At 39.4% G+C, this 23,214-nt stretch overlaps 1 protein-coding gene across 2 annotated transcripts in view; it reads right to left on the minus strand.

The window, feature by feature from the left end:
* The window catches only part of MAP2K5 (mitogen-activated protein kinase kinase 5), a 269,836-nt gene that overhangs the window by 115,979 nt on the left and 130,643 nt on the right, over positions 1-23,214 (minus strand). For both annotated transcript variants that reach the window (XM_039220044.1, XM_039220036.1), the window contains exons 14-15: positions 8,068-8,141; positions 7,053-7,103 (exon numbers count right to left, since the gene is read on the minus strand). In XM_039220044.1, coding sequence (XP_039075975.1) covers positions 7,053-7,103; positions 8,068-8,141 — 125 coding nt within the window. The remainder of the gene's footprint in view (positions 1-7,052; positions 7,104-8,067; positions 8,142-23,214) is intronic.

Here is a 23,214-nt window from a genome sequence, read left to right on the forward strand (position 1 = left end):
CAGGCTCCACACTGCCAGAACAGAGAACAACACAGGGCTTGAACTCACAAACTGTGAGATCACGACCTGAGCGGAAACAAGGAGTCAGATGCTTAACTGACTAAGCCACCCAGGTGCCCCTGCCCACTGCACTTTCAAAACAAATGAAAACAGGAAGCTGAAGATAAAGCCTAGAAAAAAATTAGAAAAGAAAAAGAGAGGAAGTGATAAGGGTCACAGATATCAGGTGGCAAAGGAGAGAACCCCTTACGAACGAGATGCTGACAACCTCTCCCTGGAGAAGGAATTCTTGCAATAAGCCAACAAAGCGAGATCACTGTTGTGGTGCTGTGCTCAGTGAGAGAAGAAGGGAGCCGGCTCTACGGGTCTACCTGAAGAAATGGTACGGTGGATACAGCCTGGGAAATGCGCCCAGGCCCCTGAAACTGACACAGGCAAGAGATCAGCCCCAACACATTTTGAATTTATGGAGCCAGGACCTGATGGCCGGAGGCTGCACAATTCAAATCTGTTCTTACACTCAAAGCCAAGGTGGCCTGCGCTGTTCTCTCCCCTCTAAAACAAAACCAAACCAACCACCAGGTACCACACTACTGACAGAGGGTCTGTGATGGACATGTTGCAGTTAAAAATCGAAAGCTGGGTTACCTTCTGACACGGCAGCTGTCACCAGTGTGGAAAGCTAAATAATGGGAAAAACATGACTCCCTGTGTAAGGCACGTCTGTACTGGAGTTTAAGTATAGGAGGAAAAGTCCTGGTCTGTTCTTAATGATAACAGTAAGGAGAGGTGATGATAATAAAAAGCCGAGTTTATACAGGATCTGAAAGGGCAGTGGCTCCAAGCTGCACACTCCACTCCTTCCAGCCACCCTCTGTGACTTATTTTTTACCCAGGATCCACATTTAGCTGACTCACTCTAGAACTGTCTCTATACAATACCCCAGGATTTACTTGTCAAAAGCAACAAGATACCAAGGTACATTCCTAATCTCTTCTGATAAAGAACTTATGCTCCGGATTACACTACTCAGTAAATTAACAAAAGTATGCACAAATACTTTAGTAACTACTCAAAGTATAGATCACAATGGGGATTTTTAAAATAAATTTTTAAATGTTTGTGTGTGTGTGTGTGTGAGAGAGAGAGAGAGAGAGAGAGAGAGAGAGGAAAGAGAGTGAGAGAGAGGAAAGATAGAGAGCGCACAACCAGGGGAGGGACAAAAAGAGAGAGAGATACAGAATTGGAAGCAGGCTCCAGGCACTGAGCTGTCAGCACAGAGCCCGATGCGGGTAACTCACAAACCGCAAGATCGGTGACCTGAGCCGAAGTCAGACGCTTACCCGACTGAGACACCCAGGTGCCCCGGTACAATGCTTTTTCAGCCGACAAGACGCCTGTGGGTAGGAGGGCATATTGGTTACCCAAGAGACTGGAGTGGGACTGCTCTAACTCAACCTATCTTCCAGTTCATAAATCCTCTCTCTTCCTATATCCAGCGTACTACCAAGGAGTGAGTTGTTAAATTTTAATCCAGTAGTTTCGAGATTTTGAATCTGCTGTGTCACTTTTAAAACTTATGATTTGAAGTCTGTGTGTATCTGTCGTTCCTGCTGGTTGGTTCTTTTTCATGCTGCCTTGTTTCCTTGTGTGCCTGGTTTCTCGTTCACTACTTGCCAGTTTTCGTTCTTAAAAGATTTTGAGAGATTCTCTGAGGCTTTAGGAAGATGTGCCTACCTTAAACCAAATTCTCAGCATGGAGCTTCTTTTCCAACTCAGGTCATGAATACAAACACTCAGGGTGCAAATCAGAGTTAGCCTGTGCCCACAATTCTCCCCCTTCCTTTTGTTCCTCGGGACTGGGGGAGGAGGAGCAACTTCGGCTCTGGTTTGCTCTTACACCTAGAGTGAGACCTTCAGGCTTCCTTGAGGATACGGAGACCTCCACTAAGAACGTCTGCCTTAGGAGGACCCCCACATCCCTGATGGTGGGGATATTGGCAGATGCCCTATACCTACTTCCTCAGGAAGAATGAGCTTTGTTGTGCCAAGATTCTGCTTTCTCCTCTGTTGCAGGAGTCCATCTAAAAATGGTTCTAGGAAGGGAGCCTGGGTGGCTCAGTCGGTTAAGTGTCCGACTTTGGATCAGGTAGTTCCATGAGTTCAAGCCCCACGTCGGGCTCTGTGCTGACAGCTTGGAGCCTGGAGCCTGCTTTGGATTGTGTGTTTCCCTCTCTCTCTGACACTTCTCTCTCTCAAAAACAAACATTAAAAAAATTGTTCTAGGAGATTCCCATTGTCATTTTAGCTCTTCAAAGCATTTGAGATGGTTTTCAAAGTGTTTTACTCAGCATTTTTCAACAGACGAGTTGGTACAAATAACCTAACTAACCTGCTGTTACTAGAAACTAGAAGTTCCTGTTCTAATTAAATCTTGACTCTCACTACGCGGCCAACTCTGAGGCCCTGGGCTAAAGTTACTTTATGTTTTGTTTCCTTATCTGTAAAATGAAGACAATAATAATATGTATACTTCATGGTGTTGTGTGAAGATTAAATGAATCCATGCATTTTGCTTGATTCGATACCTGTCATATGGGAATGCTCAGTAAATGATAGCCTCCTTTTGATCATCAGCATTGCCATGACAATCACTGCACAAACATGGCCAATGTAGCTGTATCATGTAATCTGCATAGGTTTCATTCTGGGTAAAAGTCATTTCCAAGGACAGGAATAGCCGAGGCAGGAAAAACGGTTAAAAGATAAGAATAGTCATTTTGACGGACTTTCTGACTGCAAAACACAAGTATTTGGATAAGATTTTTTTTAACTTTAAATCTTCAACTATCCATAATAATGTCAAACTTTTGTATTTCACTAAAACATTTATAATAATAAACAAATCACAATGATTGAATGGTGGGTTGAAGTTTTAAGGACTTCTGTGTTTATTTTAATAGAAGAGTAAAATTTTTAGTGATTAGAGTATCTGAGAAATGATTTAATGTGAGTCCCCAAAGGCTTCTTGACTTCTTTTGTAATCCTGCTGGATGAGATCTTTTTAAAATGTAGTTGAAGATCTTTCTTGCTTTGGATTAAAGTGTCTACTGAACCTAAATGCCTACCCCTAGAATGTAGTGTGTCCTTGAAATTGCCCCTTCAGTTTCCAATCTCATTGGTCAATGAGGAAGTTGGACCAGATGACTTTCCAACTCTTCTACAAGGTCCACCTCTTAACACACCTGTAAGTTGTTATTAGTATTATTTTTTTTAATGACTTAGGACCTCAAAAAAGCTGTCCTTCTTCCTCATTCTCATTTTCTTACACCGTATACTTTAGATTATAGAAGAATGAATTGAGATTGTACACGCAGGGCTAGTTCTTTGATTTATTTTCTTTTCAATGTCTGAGCAGCCTAGTTGACTGTATTTGGGTTATCTGGGGTCTTCTATGCCTTATAATGCATGTAGGATACTTAACATGAAATGTTAGATGCTCTGTTTATAATCAGTGAACAAGTCATTTTTGGAAGGCAGCTTTCGTGAATGAATTCATTCATTTTGCATTGTGTGAAGGCCTGGATATGGAGAATGAGCAGAATAAATGCTGCCCCTCTGAAGACGGCAATCTAGAGTGGGAGAGTCACAGACATAATCTGGAAACAGTGAGAGGTCCAGCAGTTAAAAGTATACTCTCTGCAGACTGAGTACTTAGGTTTGAACCTTGGCTCTGCCACTTATTAAATGTATCAACTTGAGTAAGTTACTCAACTTCTCTATCCCTGTTTTTTCACCTGTCAGATGAGAATAATAATATGCTTCTGGTAGGGATGTTGTAAGGATTTAAAGCATTAATACATGTAAGAATTTAAAGGAGTGACTGGCACATGTGGCGAAATATCAGCTATTGTTATTGTTGTCATTACTGCTGTATGAATATAAAGATAAATGGACATAAAATGAGGGTATCATACCAGCTCATCTCTAACTGTATATTCCCACAGCTTATTATTTGTCCTCTACCCCATCTCCTGTCCCCAACTATGTCACATTACCTTCTGTTTCTAATGTCTTGCTCATCCTTCCACAGGGATGTCTTCTCTAAGTACCCTTTCACATAGTGCTTACATCAAATTTGTACACTGTATGCCTTCTTACTGTCTCAATGTATGTTTGATACAACGTAAGTCTTTATGATATTACACATAATGTGGCCACATATAATGCCATGCTTCCTGCCCACATCTTATGTGGATTCGAGTGGCTCCACTGTAACCTGGCTAATGGCATGTAAAGTGCTCAGTAAATACTGGTTGATTAACCGAAGGTACTCAGTTTCAGATACAGCTTTCGCTGGCATAGACCAGAGGCTGGCAAACTTCCTGTACGTGGCCAGCGAGTAAATATTTCTCCCTTTGTGGGCCATATGGTCTCTGCTGCAACTGTCACAGGGAGTCCACTCTGCCGCTGTGGTGCCGAAACAGCCACAGACAACACCCAAACAAATGGGCATGGCCACGTCCCAATAAAACTTTTGTTTCTTATCTGATTTGTTTTATTTTGAAATGCTTATGGATTCACAAGTTGAAAAAAACATATACAGGGAAGTTCTGCGTACTTGCCAGGGTCCCCCCAATGGTAGGTCTATAATACGGTATCGTGGTAGATCAGGCAGGGATTAATACCCGGAAAGAATAATAAATAGTATTTCCATCTTTCCCTACTACCAACCTCTGATCTCACACCAGTTAGGTAAGTATGTGGTCAATGGGAGCCTGCTGAATTATCAGGTGATCACTCTTTGCTTTCTAAGTATCTTATGCTTTTTACAGTTTGAACTAAAAGGCTGATGAGTAGAATTCACTCACCCAAGAAGCAAAGCAATTTTAGCTGTGCCAACCTGAGCTAACATTTCATAATTTTAATCTTCACGTATTTAATTAATAGAGGGATGCATCACACTCATCCATAAACCAAAAGGAAAAAAAGGTAATTTCTTTAATGTACACCTGGGAAAGACAACTGTAATCTAGATTTGTACATTCAAACATAATGCAGTTTAATTATTAGAGCAATGTAAAGCTACTAAAAACATGACGGGTAGAAAACATGATGGGTAGATGAAAAGTTGTTTCTTTTTTTTAAATTTTATTTAGAAAGGGAGAGAGTGAGTGTGAGCGAGGGAGAAAAGCAGAAGGAGAGATAGAGAGAATCTTAAGCAGGCTCTGTGCTTAGCACAGAGCCTGACACGGGGCTCGATCCCACGACGCTGGGATCATGATGTGAGCTGACACTGCTGAAAACAAGTCAGATGCTCTACTGACTAAGCCACCCAGGTGCTCCAAAGTTGTTTCATTTATAGGAGTTTTATTCATTAAGAAAAAAAATTTTAATATTTATTTTGAGAGAAACAGAGAGAGAGAGAGAGCACGTGTGTGCATGCAGACATGAGCAGGGGAGGGGCAGAGAGAGAAATGGGGGGAGAGAGAAAACCCAAGCAGGCTCCACACTATCAGCAGACTTTGATGCAGGACTCGAATCCAGGAACGCGAGATGACTTGAACCGAAATCAAGAGTTGGACGCACAACTGACAGAGCCACCCAGGAGCCCCAGGATTTATTAATTGTGAAGGTGGCTCACCAATCTCAGCTAACCTGGTAGAGCCGAGAGGGTGATTATGTTTTATAAAAGCAGATCTGATGACTTCAGGGGTTAATTTTTTCTTTTTTCCAGATTACCAAGAAAAATGAGAAAGAATGAATTTTCTTTAAAAACCAGGCAAAACAAACATGAACTATTCTGGTACTTCAATAAAAAAAACTGGTCTATACTGTTCTGAGAAGGAGATCCAGAGTTCCATCTACATTAACATCTTTTTATCAAGATAATATATGAACTGAGAGTAAGATCCAGGGATCCATCCATACTAATGTTGTTTAATGACATATAAAGACCATGGGATTGGAGCGCCTGGGTGGCTCAGTCGGTTAAGCGTCCGACTTTGGCTCAGGTCATGATCTCGTGGCTTGTGGGTTCGAGCCCTGTGTCCGGCTGTGTGCTAACAGCTCAGACCCTGGAGCCTGCTTCAGATTCTGTGTCTCCCTCTCTTTCTCTGCTCTTCCCCTACTCGTGCTCTGTCTCTTCTCTCTCAAGCCTCTTTCTCTCTCAAAACTAAAAAAACACTAAAAAAATAAAAATAAAAAAAAGACATGGGAAGTAAAACAGACTACCTAAATAAATCTAGAATCCTCATTTAAAAAAAAAAAAATGACCTTAAGGTATTGAAACAAAACTTGGCTCCAAAAATGATACTAGATAACCTTCCTGCTTGTCTCTCCCAAATGCCCACTCTTGAAATGACTGTGGAAACTACTTACAGCATTTGTGTCCCCAAAAGTTCCCTCAGTTAAAAGGTAGGAAAAAAGGAAAAGGTCGAAGTCCAGTCCAGTTTGGGTCTTTGAAACAGCTCTGTGCTTCTAATTTTTATACTTGGCAAATTTATGTCAGAGGAATTAATAAGTCACCTTATGACAGGCATGAACCCAACATGTAAATAGAAAATAGGTGTACAAGTTTGAAAGAGAATTTCCTGCTAAACCTTTACATTCAGAGATCCATAAGTAAGAGCTGGTCACGCCAATAATTTAATTCTGATCCGGTGACAAAGCATGTTCGTATTTCTGGAAAAAACAACCCAATCTTACTGACTGACATTTTGGGATACTTGAGGGTTAATTAAATAAGCCATGTGGCAAAGCGGCCAAGGTGCTGTAAGCTGCAATTTTTTCTGTCGGATTAAACTTCAAAACTCAGCAATTTCACCCTCGAACCAACTAGTTAAGTCAACTAAGCAGATAAGTTGGTAGCTCCTGTATAAAACCTAATGCTGTTTAGAAAGATTTAAAAATCAGATTGTGACGGGATTGACTTTGTAATTTATGATCTGTTAGGATAAAGCTGTGGAATTAATTCAAGAATTCTACATTACCAAGTACATAAAGATAAAGATGTTGGTTTTAAATGTTATTTTTGCATAAGTTTACTTACCGCCATATAAGCATTTGTTCCAACATACGTCTTGGCTATAGAATTCACCAGCTATGAGACAAAACAGTCTGTTAGAACAATATAAAGATAATGTGGAAATAAAATGGGCAATTATTCCTCATTTAACCTACAATCATCATTTCTATAAATCAACTAAAAATTATGTAAAAGGGAACAAATTTATCTACAAAGGCATTAAAAATGATTAAATCTCTCTTTTCTTTTGAATGTGATTTCCAATTTAAACAAGCGCAGCATTACAGTTTATAGCAGATAACCTTAAACAATTCACTTAAGCGGGATGCTTATCGCTTTAGTACCCCAAACCCGCCTGATATAAAAAGTCAATTTGAAGTAGAATTTGAACACACTCATTTTTCAGTCAGATGGCTCAAGATGTGAATGGCGCCCATGCATTGCTAGAATGAAACGGGCACTAAATATGCTGGAGGGATAACAGACTTTGACAACTCATAATACAACGATGACCTTCGCTTTGGTCTTCGTGTTTGGCTGGGAGTAAAGGTGGCTGCAATTCAAATCAACATCACAGCACGCTCGTGGGTCACTATCACCGGGGTTCTCAGGGGAGGCCCAAAATGGAAATTAATTAAAATTTGTGCTGCACATTGTAATGGCCCTCCACCATTGTTCCTCCCAATATTAATTTTTATTGTGGGCCAGTTGGGCTCCCCAGGCACAGCTCCCACTCTGCCCTCCCTTTTGTCTGGTCAAAACGCTTTCATATCAAAGCTGCATCTCAATGAAGTTTGCTATTCGTAAGTAGTAATTACAATATCAGCAGTTTTTACTGTCATTAAACAATGAACAATCATATTCTGATGAAGGAAACTCGCTCGGAGATTAAAAATGAATAATACACTCCCAGCCGAGGAGACGATGCAGCGTTCTGTTTGTCTGGCAGCGAGGTGATTTTTCAATCCGAAGAGTAGACTGAAAATAAAAAGTGAATGTTGCAGACAGGAGAGCAGATTGGGAAGAAAAAGAGACCTACCTGAGTGCTAACTCCAAAATCACACAGCTTCACCTGTCCTCTTGTGTTTACTAGCATATTGGAGGGCTTCACATCTAAAAGGGGACCAAAAAAGTCCAAATAACTAAGTCTGTATCTATAATGCACGTTTAAAAAAAAGCACACGTGCACACCATACCATATTGCAGAAATGACATCATCTGTTCCATGCGGAATTCTAATCACAAATTTAATGCAAAGCATTTTATCTGGAGGCAAAATCTAAGGTCCTAACTCTGTCACTTCCAACCATCTCTGGTTTCTATGGAAGCAAGGGTTTATTTCAAGTGAAAGTCAAATAAAATCTTGGCTTTCAACAACAGTAAATACATCCATCATCCTATCCCCAGGCTTCAGGAAAAGTAGGTAGATAAGAAAATGTAATCTTGCAAAGAATTTGCACAAAAAGGTTTGGCCTTGCTGTTGATGGGAAGCTACTCCTCCCATCTAAGAAGCAGTAAGGCCAATGGGAAGCCAATGAGAAAAAAAATCATTCAGATGCTGCCAGTAACAGGACACATCTATATGAAACAATGACAAAATGAATGCACTATTGCTGTCTCCTCGTTTTATGTGACAAATGCTATTTTAGATAATACTCAGAAACCGGTCTAAAGGCGAGTGTATGTGTGTGCATATATGCACTTATTGATCTTTGTTTCATTCCTCCTTCTCTCCCCTTACATCACGTTTGACTGCTGTTACAGTTAACAAAAGAATTGACATAGCTTTTGCCAAGGCAGTCAGTTGCTAAATAATGACACAAAGGGTTTCTGTGAAGCTTTGTCAGTGACAACAATGAGCCATTTCAGGAATTCCGGGAGCCCACAAAAACCATCCAAGCAGGACAAGAGCACACCACTGTTGACGGTACAGAATAGCACCTGCTTCAACATTTCATCTTCAATGGCAAAGTGGTCTGGAACAGACAACTTGTTATATTTAATACAGCATACATCCTGCATTACCCCAAAACTGAACAAGAGACTCAACTTTTTATGTAACATTAAAAGACATGTGAGTTATTCTCACCCCACGCCATCACTCTGCAAAACAGTAAGTACCCTAACAAAGTATCTTGCCAACAGCAGGTACTTCATTCAAACTTCAAGTTCAAACTCAGTAAACAATTACTGAACTCTGCTTCCTATGTGACAGGCAATGTGCCAGGCACTTTCTCACACATGTGTTCATTTAGTGTTGCTTGGCTAACACTAGGATGTAAATGTCACGAAGGTAGGAACTTTGTTTCTTTTATTGACTACTATATTCCCAGCCCCTAGAAGAGTTTCAGGCATACAATAAGTGCTTAATAAATACTTGTTGAATGGATGAGAGAATAAACGAATGGAAACCATAAACACAAAGTATTATTTTATGTTGATGATTCTATTTCAGTGATCAGGGGTTAGCAAGACATACTATATACCATCTTTAGGGGCACTCTCTCTTTGAACACAAGTTAGCATGCCTAGGCTGGTTTAAGTTCTTTTACCAACTAGTCTTTCTGCCTCCAACCTTCCTCAATTTGAATATAAATCTTATGCCACCAGTGTATTAAATATCCACTTTTACTACATCATTTCTCTTCTTGATGAGGAAGTAAAATATTCCCCGACCTCCCTTGCCAACCTGACTGTGAACCCCTACTTAGCACAATACATACACATCATAGACAGCACCAGTAGACACTCAATAAATGTTTGGTGAACTGAAAGAAATGTTAGACTCTACATAGGCTGGTCTTATTTTCCAAATCCAATTCTCATTACAGGCACTCAACTTAGAATATTTTTCTTTTGGACAACATGTTCTTTTATGTATTGACATCTTTATACACCTCTTAGCTGCCACATCAGATAGAGATAGTTAATGAACAAATATTTTGAGCTCCTGGAAGACGGAGCTGCCAGGAAATCATGAGGTATGCCAAAATTAACAAATCTTTAGCTTTAATCAGATACACTTTTGACTTGAGTGGATCAATAGAGAGAGAAACAATAAAACAAGAGAACTGCTAGATTAAACTCTAAAAGGCAGGTGTAAATAAGAACTTCATTGCATTTTTCAGCTTTCGAAGAACATCATTTTAAACTTCCATGCCGGTCTGCTCTGTGACTTTTGCACATTCACCTCTCAGCCTAGTTCTCAGGAACACTTTATATATGAAAGTAGTAAACATCCAGTTATCCTCATGTCGAGCTTTGACTCCATCTGACCGCTTCGATCATTGTCTCTAAAGAAATAAAACCCTCGTCACCAAGCCTTTGTTCATGCTGCATGTTCCCCTAAGCCTTCTGCCCCTGGGCTGACAAATCCTTCCTCGATATGTCTTGACTGAATTTTGCCCATGTTTCAACTCAAGTACCCTGTCTCCCTGTTGCCTTAACTACTCAGGCCAATGAAGTCATGGCTTCCTCTGAATTGCTAATGCCTTTACTGTCTGTGCAATTTGTTTGGAACTAAGCTGGTGACACTGTTTGACTAGTAGTTATTTACCATATTTACTGGTGGAGGTGTCACCACCCCAAGCGATGAGTTCACAGGGTAGGAAAATGCTTCACACATCCTTGTGTGTATTCCTTCCGACAATGGTATCTTGCTCACTGGTTAATGGCTTGTTAAACAATATACTACATTTGCTAAGTACTTCCCCTCCCACTGATATCTGGAGATATCACTTGAACATAACAGACTTTTTTAAACAAAACCAATGGATTTAGGCTATGAGACAGAGGATCTGCATTTTGGTCTTACTGACCCTGCCACACAAGCTTGGCATGCAAATTTCTCTAGGCAGCTGATATTTTAGTTTCTACCACTGCAGGAAGATAGTAATAACCACTCTGCCAATCTCAAAGAACTGTGGAGACTGGATGAGATAATAAGTGTAACACTGCTTCCCCCCACCCAAAGGAATGTAAAATTGTTTTTAATCTGTCAAATACTCCATAAATACAAGGTATAAATACAAGGTATCCACTGGTAATCAACCAAACTGCTATACAACAAAAATTGGGATATTCTAATATATTTAGGAGATAATTTGTTGTTACTGCAGCAAACTTTAGCTGTATTTGAATAAATACTAGTCGAAAGAAGATAATTACCAAAGTGTAGTAAGTAGAACTATAAAACCAATTTAATGTTTACGAGGAGGCATTTTTGTCAGAGCATGTGCACACTCTTCAACAAGGTTACTGAACTTGTCTCTGTGTGTTTGCGCTTGCCCTACTACAGTCTGTGTCAGACAAAGCAACAAAAGTGATACTTTTATTATTTTTTAATTAAAAAAAATTTTTAATGATACCTTTAAAACTAAATCATACCATGTCACTGCTCTGCCTAAAACCTAAAAGGGCCCCCCACCTCAACACAAAACATGGTCCTACAGTCCTCATGATAGTCTCCGAGGCTGTCTTTGAGCTGGTCCCTGCTAACCCTGTGCTCACACTCTTCCCATTTATTCCTCTCTCTGTCCAACATGCTTCATTTCACCGGTGGCCTTGCTAGACATGTTCCTGCTTTGGGGGTCCATGTCCCTGGAATACTCGGATCCCACATATACACAGATGCATAGATTGCTCCTTAATTTTTTAGGTTTCTAACTGAAGTGTAATCATTTTAAGAGAAGCCTTTCCCAGTCACCCAGTATAAACAGCAATCCCTTCCCACCCCAGACATACATGTAAATCTGTTGTCTCAGTCCCTCCCTCTTGAAGGGAACCTCCACAAACACAGAGAATAGATCTGTTTTGTTCACTATTATATCTAGAATGGTGTCTGGTACTGACGAGAAACAATATTTGTTGAACAAAGTTGAACAAACGGTGAATGAATAATATCTCTATTAAATAGATGGGCAAATGTGCCTATCCAGAAAACTTGGCCTGAGAAGGAGCAGAATCTTTTCCCACTTAGTGGCATATACCTCACAATGAATGCATTTCACTACTAATGAATACATTTTTAAGTGACATTTTTCATTTCAAAAAGAATACACAGTTATTCAAAAACACTTACTCAACAAGTATTTACTGACAACTTAATATGTGTCTGATATGGTAAAGTGATGTGGAGAGAAAATAAGTAAGACCCTGTCTCTGCCCTTCAGACCAGTGGAGACTGAGGACCTGCTGGTATATTCTTTTATGAAAACAGAGCACATGAAATTTCAGGATAACAATACTGCTTATGTATAATTTAAGTGGGATTCTCTTTCTGAACAATTGGTACACTTCCTATAATAAAAACAGTGAGAATTATTTAACTAAAGAACTCCCAAGCTTGGCTGTGCATTAAGAAACCCCCCCACAAAACTGAAAACAAACCACAAATGAACCACAAAATTCCAAAACCAACTTTTTGAGTTCCACCTCAGATCTACTGAATCAGAAACCAATCTAGTACAGCCTGGTCTTCACACCAACATTTAGAAAAGACTAACATAATCTGCTATTTTGCTTCCAACTTATCTGCTATACAGTTAAGAATATCTGAAGGGAAATTTCTTCTCTACTTTTAAAAATTGATTTTATTCATTAAAAAAACAATTTTATTGCAATCACTTTGAATGTAGAGTTTGACAAATGTTAACATCCATGTATCCACACCACAATCAAGATATGAAACATTTATGTCACCCCAAAAAGTTCCCTGAGCACCTTTATAGTCAACTCCTCACTGACCCCTGACAACTGCTGACTGGTTTCTGTTGTTATGGTTTTGCCTTTTCTATACACATTATAATCCCATAATATGTTGGTTAGTGTTTAGATGGTGTATCTGTCATTTACACTGAAAGTTGATATGCTGCAGACAGTACACAGTTTGGTCTTGCTTTTTTAACCATGTGACAATTTGTGCTTTTAATTGAAGTTTTTAAACCATTTACACTTAATGTAATTATTGATATGGTTGAGTTCAACCCTACCATCTCACTATTTGTCCCATCTGTTCTTTGTTTCTTTTTTTCTTGTCTTCTTGCTTTCTTTTGGATTAGTTGGGTTCTGTTTGTCATTCAATTGATCTCTACCATGGGCTTCTAAGCCAGAGGTTGGCAAACCTTTTCTATAAAAAAACATATTTCAGGCTTTGAGGGCCATATGGTTTTTGTTATAACTACTCAATTTTGCTATAGTGCAAAAGCAATGATAGGCAATACATAAACTAATGGGCATGACTGTGTTCCAATAAAATTTTGTTATAAAAACAGGCAGTGAGCCAAATGGCCTGTGGGCTAAAGTCTACCAGCTTTTTTTTTTTTTTAATGGCAGCTCTAGGATTTACAGTATATTTCTTAACTTTTCACAGTATACATTCAGGTAATATTTTAATATTTAATTTAAAATGAAAACAATACACTTCCTTTTTTTCCCCTTCCATCCTTTATGTTACTATCATACATCTTTTTTCTACATATAATCTCCACAATATACTGTATTTTTGCTTTAATCTTTTAAAGAATTTAAAATTGGTAAAGAAAAGCTTTTATAATATTCACATGTTTACCATTTCTAGTGCTATTTATTACTTTGTGTAGGCCAAATCATCCATTTGATATCATGTTCATTCTGCCTCAATAACTTCAAAAATTTTTATAATGTTTGTCTATTGGCAATAAACAAAAATTTTTCTCTGCTTTGTTTGCCTGAAGAAGTCTTATTTGTTAGTTTTGAATTGTATATTTAGTAAATATACAATTCTGGATTGACAGGCTTCCCCTCTAAACATTTTCAGGGTATCCTTCCATTATCTTCTGGTTTGTACAAGAAGTCTGCTGTCATTTTACTTTTTTTGTTCTACTTGTTTTCTCTATTTTAAAGATTTTTTAAATCACTGTTTTTTAAATTTTTTATTTTGTTGAATTTTGGTATGGTTTTGTGTTTATCCTGGTTAGGGTTTGTTGAATTTCTTAGATCCATGGGTTTATGGGTTTCATCAAATTTGCAAAGCCTGGAGTCCATTTTTTCAAATTATTTGTTGTTCCCTTTGTTCTCTCCTTTCCTTCTGAGACTTGAGACTCCATTACACATATATCCTAGATTTCTTGATACCATCTCAAAGATCACTGAGTCTGTGCTATTTTTTTAGTCTCTTTTTCTAAGTAATTTTGGATAATTTCTATATTTCTAACATCAATGTCACTGATTTCCTTTTTCTGTGTGTCTAATCCACTATTAAGTCTGTCAAGTGAAATTTTTATTTCATATATTTATTTTTCATCTCTCAATGTTCCACTTGATTCTTTATGACTTCCATTTCTCTCCTTCTAATGCTCACGTCTCCCCTGACATCCTTGAATATATTTACAATATTCACAGTAACTGTTCTAAAGTCCTTGTCTGCTAAGTCCATTATCTAAGAGTGTAGGGGGTGAGGGGTGCTGTTTACATTAATTTATTTCCCCCTTGGTTATGATCTTTCATCCATTATCAGAATAATTCTTTGTTTACCTACTAATTCTTATTCGGATGCCAGATACTGTGAATCTTATGTTGTTAAGATCTTAATTTTTTGGTAAACCTGTGAAGAGCGTTGAACTTGGTAATTGCAGGTAGTTAACTTATCTGCAGATAGCCAGATCATGTTTTAGAGTCTTTGTTCAAGGAGAGCCTACAGTAACCCCTACTATAGGGTTAGTTTAGCCCCACTATGAAAGCATGACCCTTCTCAAGTCTCTCTTGAATGCTATTAAACAATGTCTCCCCACTCTAACTGGCTCGGACTTAAAAAATTCTGAGCCTTGTATAAGTTCTGAGAATTGTTTATCTTATAATCTCCCAGAAATATTCTTTCCTAGACAGTAGTTCTTTGTCTAGTTTTGTAAGACTCTAGTTTTGTAAGACTCTACAAATGCACGGGATGTTATCTGGCTAACAACTTGAGGAGACTCTAATAAACTTCTTGAGTTCTTTTTCTGCATAATTCCTGCCTCTCTAGGGCTCTGCCCTGTAAATTCTAGCCATTTTGCTTTCTTGACCTCCAAATTCAGTCTCTTCAGCTCGGTAAGATCTTTGGGTTCTGTTTGGGTCCCCTCTCCCTAAGCTCCACTCCAGAAACTGCCTCAAGCAGAAAACTTGGGGGATTAAAGAGCTCACTTCATCTGTTCACCTCTTTTCAGGGATCATAGTCCTGCCGTGCTTGTTATCTAATGTCTGAAAACTGGTGTCCAATAAATTGTGTCCAGTGTCCTAGCTGTCCTTTGGTGGAGGGTAAATCCCATAGCAGTGATTCCTTCCTGGGCAGAAGTGGGACTCTCTCTTTATTTAAAAATTTTCATCTTTTCATCTCTTGTTCATTGTTTTGACCTGATGTTGTAAGTTGCCTTAAATTTTTTTTTTTTTTTGAGAGAGAGAGTGAGTGTGTGAGCAGGAGAGAGGGCACTGGGAAAGAGAATCTTAAGCGGGCTCTCTGCTGAGCAGAGGCTTGAACCCATGACCCTGGGATCATGACCTGAGCAAAAAAATCAAGACCTGGACACTAAACTGACTGAGCCACAGAAGGTCAAGAGTTGCATGCTCTTCTGACTGACCCAGCTAGCTGCCCCTCAAAGCCTTTTTTGAAATAAATAGGGTATAATATTAGGACTTTTATTTAGTTAGGCTAAATCTTAATTCATTTGGCAGAATTTGAAACAAATGGAATCTCTTTTAAATGTTGGAATGAGATAGTTCCTCCAATTTAAGTTTCACTTCATCTGAATAAAATATGTCACCTTGTATTTGAGGTATCAACAATCCTAGTACATAAACACTGCACTTATTACTTCCAACTTATCGTTTAAAACATACAAATTCTGCAACTCTCAAGAACAGCTCCTGGAATACTGAAGTGATGTTTTCAACTTTACTCCAAGCCATAAACATGACAGATTAGGCAGAAAGTCTCTTTTAAGGAGGTAGTTATATCTATGCTTATTAAACATTTTTATAATGTTTATTTTTGAGAGAGAGAGAGAGAGAGAGAGAGAGAGAGCGAACGAGCAGGGGAGGAGCAGAGAGAGGGAGACACAGAATCCAAAGCAGACCAGCACAGAGCCCAGCGCAGGCTCTAACTTATGAACCACAAGATCATGACCTGACCCGAAGTCAGACGCTTAAGTGACTGAGCCACACGGGTGCCCCTTTACACTTATTTTAATGCAGTCTCAAGTTACAGAAAAACAGCAATTGAAAGCATATAGTTTTTTATTCAGCTCACTTAAAAACACAATAGCCTTTCTTCTGTAAGCAAAGCACAGAAAAGATAAGTCATTAAAGTAAGTGATTATAAATGGCAATCATCAGGGCAGATGTAAGTCATTTTGGTTTAATCAGGCCATTAATTATTAGGGTTTATCAATTAGTTTTATTGAAGGCAAGGGAGCTTAAATGAAGAGTAGGGCATTGATTTTAACTGAGACATTTTCTCAAGGAAAATACAAATGAAGTATGTAAAATTACGGGTCCTTTTCATACCACTAAAAAGAAAAAAGCTTCGGGATGCCTGGGTGGCTCAGTTGGTTAAGTGTCAAATTCTTAATTTGTCTTAGGTCATGATCTCATGGTTCATGGGTTTGAGCCCCATGTCAGGTTCTCTGATAGAGAATCTGGGATTCTTCTCTCTCTCTCTCTCTGCCCCTCCCCTGCTTGCACACACACTCTCTCAAAAATAAATAAATAAAGATTTTAAAAAAAGAAATAACCTTCACCTAATGTAAAACATAGGGCTTTGGCGAAAAACCAAATTAACTCTAATTCTCTTTGCTTTACATATAAAATATGTTTTGGTGTTCCCTCACTTGTAGCAGTCTGATTTTAATTTATCTTGGCCAAGAGTTCAACATTATGATGGAGAAACTGAAGTAAAGGTACAATGCAGGGGCGCCTGGGTAGCTCAGTTGGTTGAGTGTCCGACTCTTGGTTTCAGCTCAGGTCGTGATCTTGCGGTTTGTGGATTCAAGCCCCATGTCGGGCTCCATGCTGTCAGCGAGGAGCCTGCTTGGGATTCTCTCTCTCCCTCTCTCTCCGCCCGTCCTGCTTGCTCACTCTCTCTCTCTAAAAATAAATAAACTTAAAAAAAAAAGATACAATGCAAAGTGACCTATTTTAAAAATCAGGTTATTTCTTATCTTCATTCATTTTAGAAAAAAATTTAGTCATTTTATGCAGATAGACTTTTATGGTAATCAGAATAGATTTCTATTGGTCAGATCCTCTCAGAGAAAGCAGAAGAGATGACATGGAAAGTGTGCAAGTGTGTGTGTGTGTGTGTGTGCGCACGCGCGCAGGTGAACATACAAGAGCTATACAAAATCATAGGTGATATATGATCTTCCTACACTGACAAAGTTGTTATGAAAATTGAGTGGGACGCAGCACTTAATGTGACAGTGTGCTTAGCAGTGCCTGTCACAGAGCTGGAGCTCAACAAATTGCTAAAGAAATAAAATGAATGGAAGACACATTTTGTAAACCTGAACGCACTATATTACACCAGAGCTACTGCTTTGTAGAAGTGGTAATGACAATGACTCTCACGCTAGAAAGTCAGGAAGTGGATAATCTAATACACAGAATTAGGCTCGATGCTAAATAAAGTTCGCTCTCCTACAAGCTCTACCTGAAGACAGGCTTCCACCAGTGCTGTTCAGCTGGCGTCACAGAGGAGTTAACAATCACAACCTGTCTCTTGTCACAATATACGCCCACTCCTTCAGTGAGATTTCACAGGAAGCTGGGCTTTTTACTGATGATGGACTGGATATCTGAGCCGCTGCAGAGACATCCCACATAAATAATAGGCGGTTATGATGTAGTTCTGTTTCATAATGTGAAGTGCTTAGCAGATTACTAGGAAGTTATCAAGGAGTGAGAAGAATAAAAGAATTTACAAACAGGGTCTCATGTCATGCAGAAGGTAACAGTAGACAGTTTTCTACAGGAGCCTATAACTGAATAAAAATCAGCCTCAACGTGTTTAAAAATTAAACATAAACTTACCATATAACCCTTGTGGTCACTTTCCTACTCTATCTTTAATAAAATATGAAACATCAGTTAACTACACTGATCAATAGTAAAATGGTTACATCTTCTCAAAACTGGTATGTGCCAGATAACCTGATTCACTGTGATTACAAATATTTAAAGACACAACCACCACCAGGTCTCTACTCAAGAGATATGAAAACAGAATCAAATAGACTAGTATATGAATAGAAGCATGGTCATAACAGCTCCAAACTTAGACACAATCCAAATGTCTATTAGCATATGGATGAAAAAATGTCCTCTATCCATACAATGGATTACTATTCAGCAATAAAAAGGAATGGATGACACATTGGATGACATGGTGAACCTCAGAAACACTATGCTAAGTGAAAGAAGTGAAATAGAAAAGATTTTTTTAATTGGAAGTTCTTTTTTTTTAAATTTATTATTTATTTTGAGAGAGACAGAGACTGTGTGAGTAGGGGAGGGGCAGAGAGAGAGAGAGAGAGAGAGAGAGAGACAGAGAATCCCAAGCAGGCTCCTCACTGTTGGCCCAGAGCCTGATGTGGGGCTCGATCTCATGAAACTGTGAGATCATGACCTGAGTCAAAACCACGAGTCAGATGGTTAACCGACCGAGCCACCCAGGCACCCTGAGATAAAAAAGATTTTTGATTGAGGTACCTGGCTGGCTCAGTCAGTACAGCATGCACTCTTGATCTCAGGGTCATGAGTTCAAGCCCCATGTTGGGGTTAGAGTTTACTTAATTAAAAAAAAAAAAAAAAGAAAGAAAATATTTTATACTCTCTGATTCTGTTTCTATAAAATGTCCAGAAAAGGCAAATCAATAAAGTGAGAAAACAGATTAGTGGCTCCCTGAGGATGGGAGCAGTGACTGCAAATGGGCATGAGGACATTTATGGGGATGATGGAAATGTTCTGAAATGGATTATGGGAATAGCTGCACAGTTCTGTAACTTCTTAAAAACCCCTGAATCAACTTCTTAAAAACCCATGAATGCATTTTATGATATACAGGCTACCTATCAATAAAACTTAAAAAAAAAATCAGCCTCAAAACACAATCTGACTTACTCTCCATAGTGTCTTAGATGCTTTGTGGTCACCGTGGTCACTTTCCTACTCTACTCATCACAAAACATGAAACACATAGTTAATTACACTGACCATTACGCTAATTCCCAAATGGCAAAACTGATATGCACTAGAAGGGCTGACTGTGGTTATAAATATTTAACGACACTCATTTTTAGATATCACTTCTGCGTGTTTAAGACTATTTCCCCCAAATGACTAAGGCCATGTATACAAAATGTGAAAATGACTGGTTCAAACATGAAAAATTTGGTCAACCAACCATAGTTGCCTCAATAACCTCCAGAAACTGCTCTGATTTTCAGGCTGGACTGGCTCATTTTTTTTTTTTCACTGAATTGACGAAATTGACTGTGGAAATTGGTATCGTGTTGAGACAGCCCATGTTGCCACCCATAACCGCCTCATGCAAGAAACGGGATCTTGACATACGCCGCATCAATTAGCCATTAAACAATCCACACAAACGGCATCAAGCTGAACTTGCTCATAAAGCCCGCAGCCCCGAGAGCAGGGGCTTTCTGCAGCTCTTCACAAAAGGCCCCACCGCCCACCGCCCAGCTCCCCCCTCTCAACACAATCAGGGGTCAGAGTGGGAGGTGACCCTCCTTCGGGATGCGGCTGGGTGCCGAAGGGGCTGCTCAAAATAGACAAATAAGTGAGCGTTCACTAAACTACAGTTGGAGATACCCAAGGAGCTTTGTGCAGGGATCTACACGTCAATATCCTGGTAAGAGCCATTCCAAAGGAGATTTTGGCTTTGTCGACGCTACCACATGCTTTTTTCTTGTCAGAAAAGGAAAGCCACGCAAAACGAGGATTCCCTGTTTGCTGGGATCTATACATATCAAGTGCTGATGGTAATCTACTTCTGTTGCCTTTTGGCCTCCATTTTGTTTTATGCTTAAAATATTTAATTTGCTCTGTGCTTTCCTGGGCAAGCCTCACTGGACGCTTTTAGAAAGAGGCATGGTAACAATTCTTAAAGGAACATGAGCTCAGTTTTAAAATGTGGCATGTGGCTCTGTGGTGGGATGACAGTAAGAGCAGAAATAAACTTCTCTTCAACTTTCCCCCCCATAAAGCAATTACACGGCTTTGCCTGCATGCCAGGAAGCCGCTTTCCGATTACTGGGAGCCCGAGGACACATTAGCGGGTCTTCCCTCCTGGAAGCCTCCCCTAGCGCTGTACAGGGGTGCTGCAGCAACCCTCTTTCATTGTTTCATTGTCTCATGAAAAGACAAAAATTAATGTATCTATCTAGTTATTTCTTGGGGACTACATTCTAATGAATGAGAACAGCAGGTACAATTAAATATAGACTATGCTGACATTCTGCATTGCAAATTCATCTGTGCACAACAGGGACACACATAAGAGAAAGCCACGATGCGATATAAAAGTTATTCTCATCACTCCATCATGTAATAAAGAGTAGGTCATCCAAATATTCTTGCAAAGCCTTAAATAAAATTAAGCAGCATAATTAGCTAGGCAAAATGGCAGTTATCATCTAGAGTCGCATGATTCAGTGCAGAAAGGAGGCAACAAACCTGCTTTTCTCCTTCACTTAGGAGAAAGGCAAAAGAAAAACAGCATTTACAAGGCTGACACCAAGGGCAAAATGGCTTCTGCCTTCCCTCAATCTTTCCACAGTAAGTAAAGGAGGCTCCCTTCCAGCAAAGTGGATTTTTTTAAATGTTTATTTATTTTTGAGAGAGAGAGAGAGAGAGAGAGAGAGAGAGGCCGAGCATGATTGTGGGAGGGGCAGAGAGAAAGAGGGAGACACAGAATCTGAAGCAGGCTCCAGGCTCTGAGCCGTCAGCACAGAGCCTGACGCGGGGCTTGAACCCACAAACTGTGAGATCATTACCTGAGCTGAAGTCAGACGCTTAACCGACTGAGCCCCCCAGGTGCCCCCCAGCACAGATTTTAGATTCCTACCTGATAGCATGTACATATTCTGGTCAGTGTGTGGGAAACACCGGTTGTGGAGGAGGAAGTTTCTGGGAGTCAGAAAGACACATATTCTGCCCCAGCCCTGGAAGAACCTACTTGTTCAAATCTAAGATACCACAAATTCTAAGACTCCTACTAACTATGAAGCCTTTTTGGTGAAAAAGGAAACAATGGAATATTACATTAAATGCATAAAAAACTGTAAGATGCATTTTGGTGAAAAAGGAAACAATGGAATATTACATTAAATGCATAAAAAACTGTAAGATGCATTTTCATTGTAGACTTGACTTGGAGCAGCATGTCTACAAGACTAATTCTGGTAAACTGTTCAAAAGAAATAAACATGAAAAAAAGATTTTAATGTTTATTTCTTTTTGAGAGACAGAGAGACAGAGCACGAGTGGGGGAGGGACAAAGAGAGAGGGAGACACAGAATCTGAAACAGGCTCCAGGCTCTGAGCTGTCAGCACAGAACCCCATGCGGGGCTCAAACTCGGGAACAGGGAGATCTTGACCTGAGCTGAAGTCAGACGCTTAACCCACTGAGCCACCCAGACGGCCCCAAAGAAATAAAAATTCTAACAGCTAATACTTCTTTGACACTTGCTGTATGCCCAGCACTGAACTAAATGCACTATCATCATACGTATTATTAACTCATTTAGTTCTCATTATAACTGATGAGATAAGTATTATTAGCCCCATTATATAGATGAGTAAATTGAGGCTCAAATTAATGAAATTACTTGCTCAAGGCTACATAATTAGAGTCTCCAATCCTAAGTCTTAAGCCTTAACAAACTGCACTGTATTTATAAGATCAACCTCATCTGATGTATAGGTTAAACTATTATCCCAGCTTTGGCACTGAAGAGCTGGCCAATCTTCACATGTTTTATATTTTTAGATGTTTCCACTTCTTACAGAAAAGTAGATTAGGAGGAAAGTTTGGGGAAGGTTCTGACTATTCTCTCATATAACCTCTTGCTGTTTTCCTTGTGAAGCAGTTATTTGAACTATACAATAGCTGTTATGTGCCAGACACAGGGCTATGACCTCTTTGAGGAACTGACCCAAGGTCATGTAGCAAAATTGAATTAAGAGGCAGAAGCAGAACTTAAACCCAGGTCTGACCCTAAAACAGGAGCTCTTCCATTAGGCCACCAGCTACCGACTGCCTTTTTTATGACTAAATTATTTAGCCTTATTGAGCCTCAGTTTCCTCATCTAAAAATGGGGATACAATGATACTTTCCATGCAAGGTTATCATGAAGCTGAATGAAATAACATATACAAAAGATCTAGTACAGTAGTATATGGAAGGCATTCAATGAATGATAACAGTTACTGTTGCATTCAGTCTAGAGGAAACTTAATACTCCAACAGCAAACTGATGGATTTGATTTCCATGCTGCTGATCACTTCAAACTGTATCTTGGAGCAAAGAACAGACACAGAGGTCTTCTAACTGCTGAACATTCTGGCAGAATGTTCTATCTGAGGACAAATCTCTTACTTTAATACTAGAAAGGGCAACAAAGGATAACTTTCAATGAAGTCCCATAAAAGAGTAGTACAATTTTTTCTCTTAAAAAATTCTAGGAGAAAAACATTATTCCCAGAAAGATATGATTCAATTTATTCATTTAATACACATGCACTGGCAATCAATCAGTGTCATGAATTAACTGTGGCCTCTAACCTCTAACCAACAAAAATGACCATGACACAGGTGTTTTCCTTCTCCCTCCGATAAGCTCCTAAAGGTCATGGTCGGCCTATGAGACAAAGCGATGATCAGAGCTGTCTGAGGGGCTTGGTGAATCAAATATTCGTCAAACCACATACAGAGTATCCTGCTGGGTGGTTGGATAGGGCTCCCTGTAAAAGCCAGGGGCTCACTTCATGGTACCATAAAAACCTGTGAGTCAAAACACACAATGATCACATAATCTACTTTAAATCCCAACCCCCAGCAAGGGAGGATTTTAAGGGCGGCGACAGGGAGACTGACAACCCTCTCTCACTCATATTCCTTCCCTGTGTGGCATATGATCTCTTCTCTCTCCT

The sequence above is a fragment of the Hyaena hyaena genome, unplaced genomic scaffold, assembly GCF_003009895.1.
Source record: "Hyaena hyaena isolate Hyena2069 unplaced genomic scaffold, ASM300989v1 scaffold_15, whole genome shotgun sequence".
NCBI classification, from domain to species: domain Eukaryota; kingdom Metazoa; phylum Chordata; class Mammalia; order Carnivora; family Hyaenidae; genus Hyaena; species Hyaena hyaena.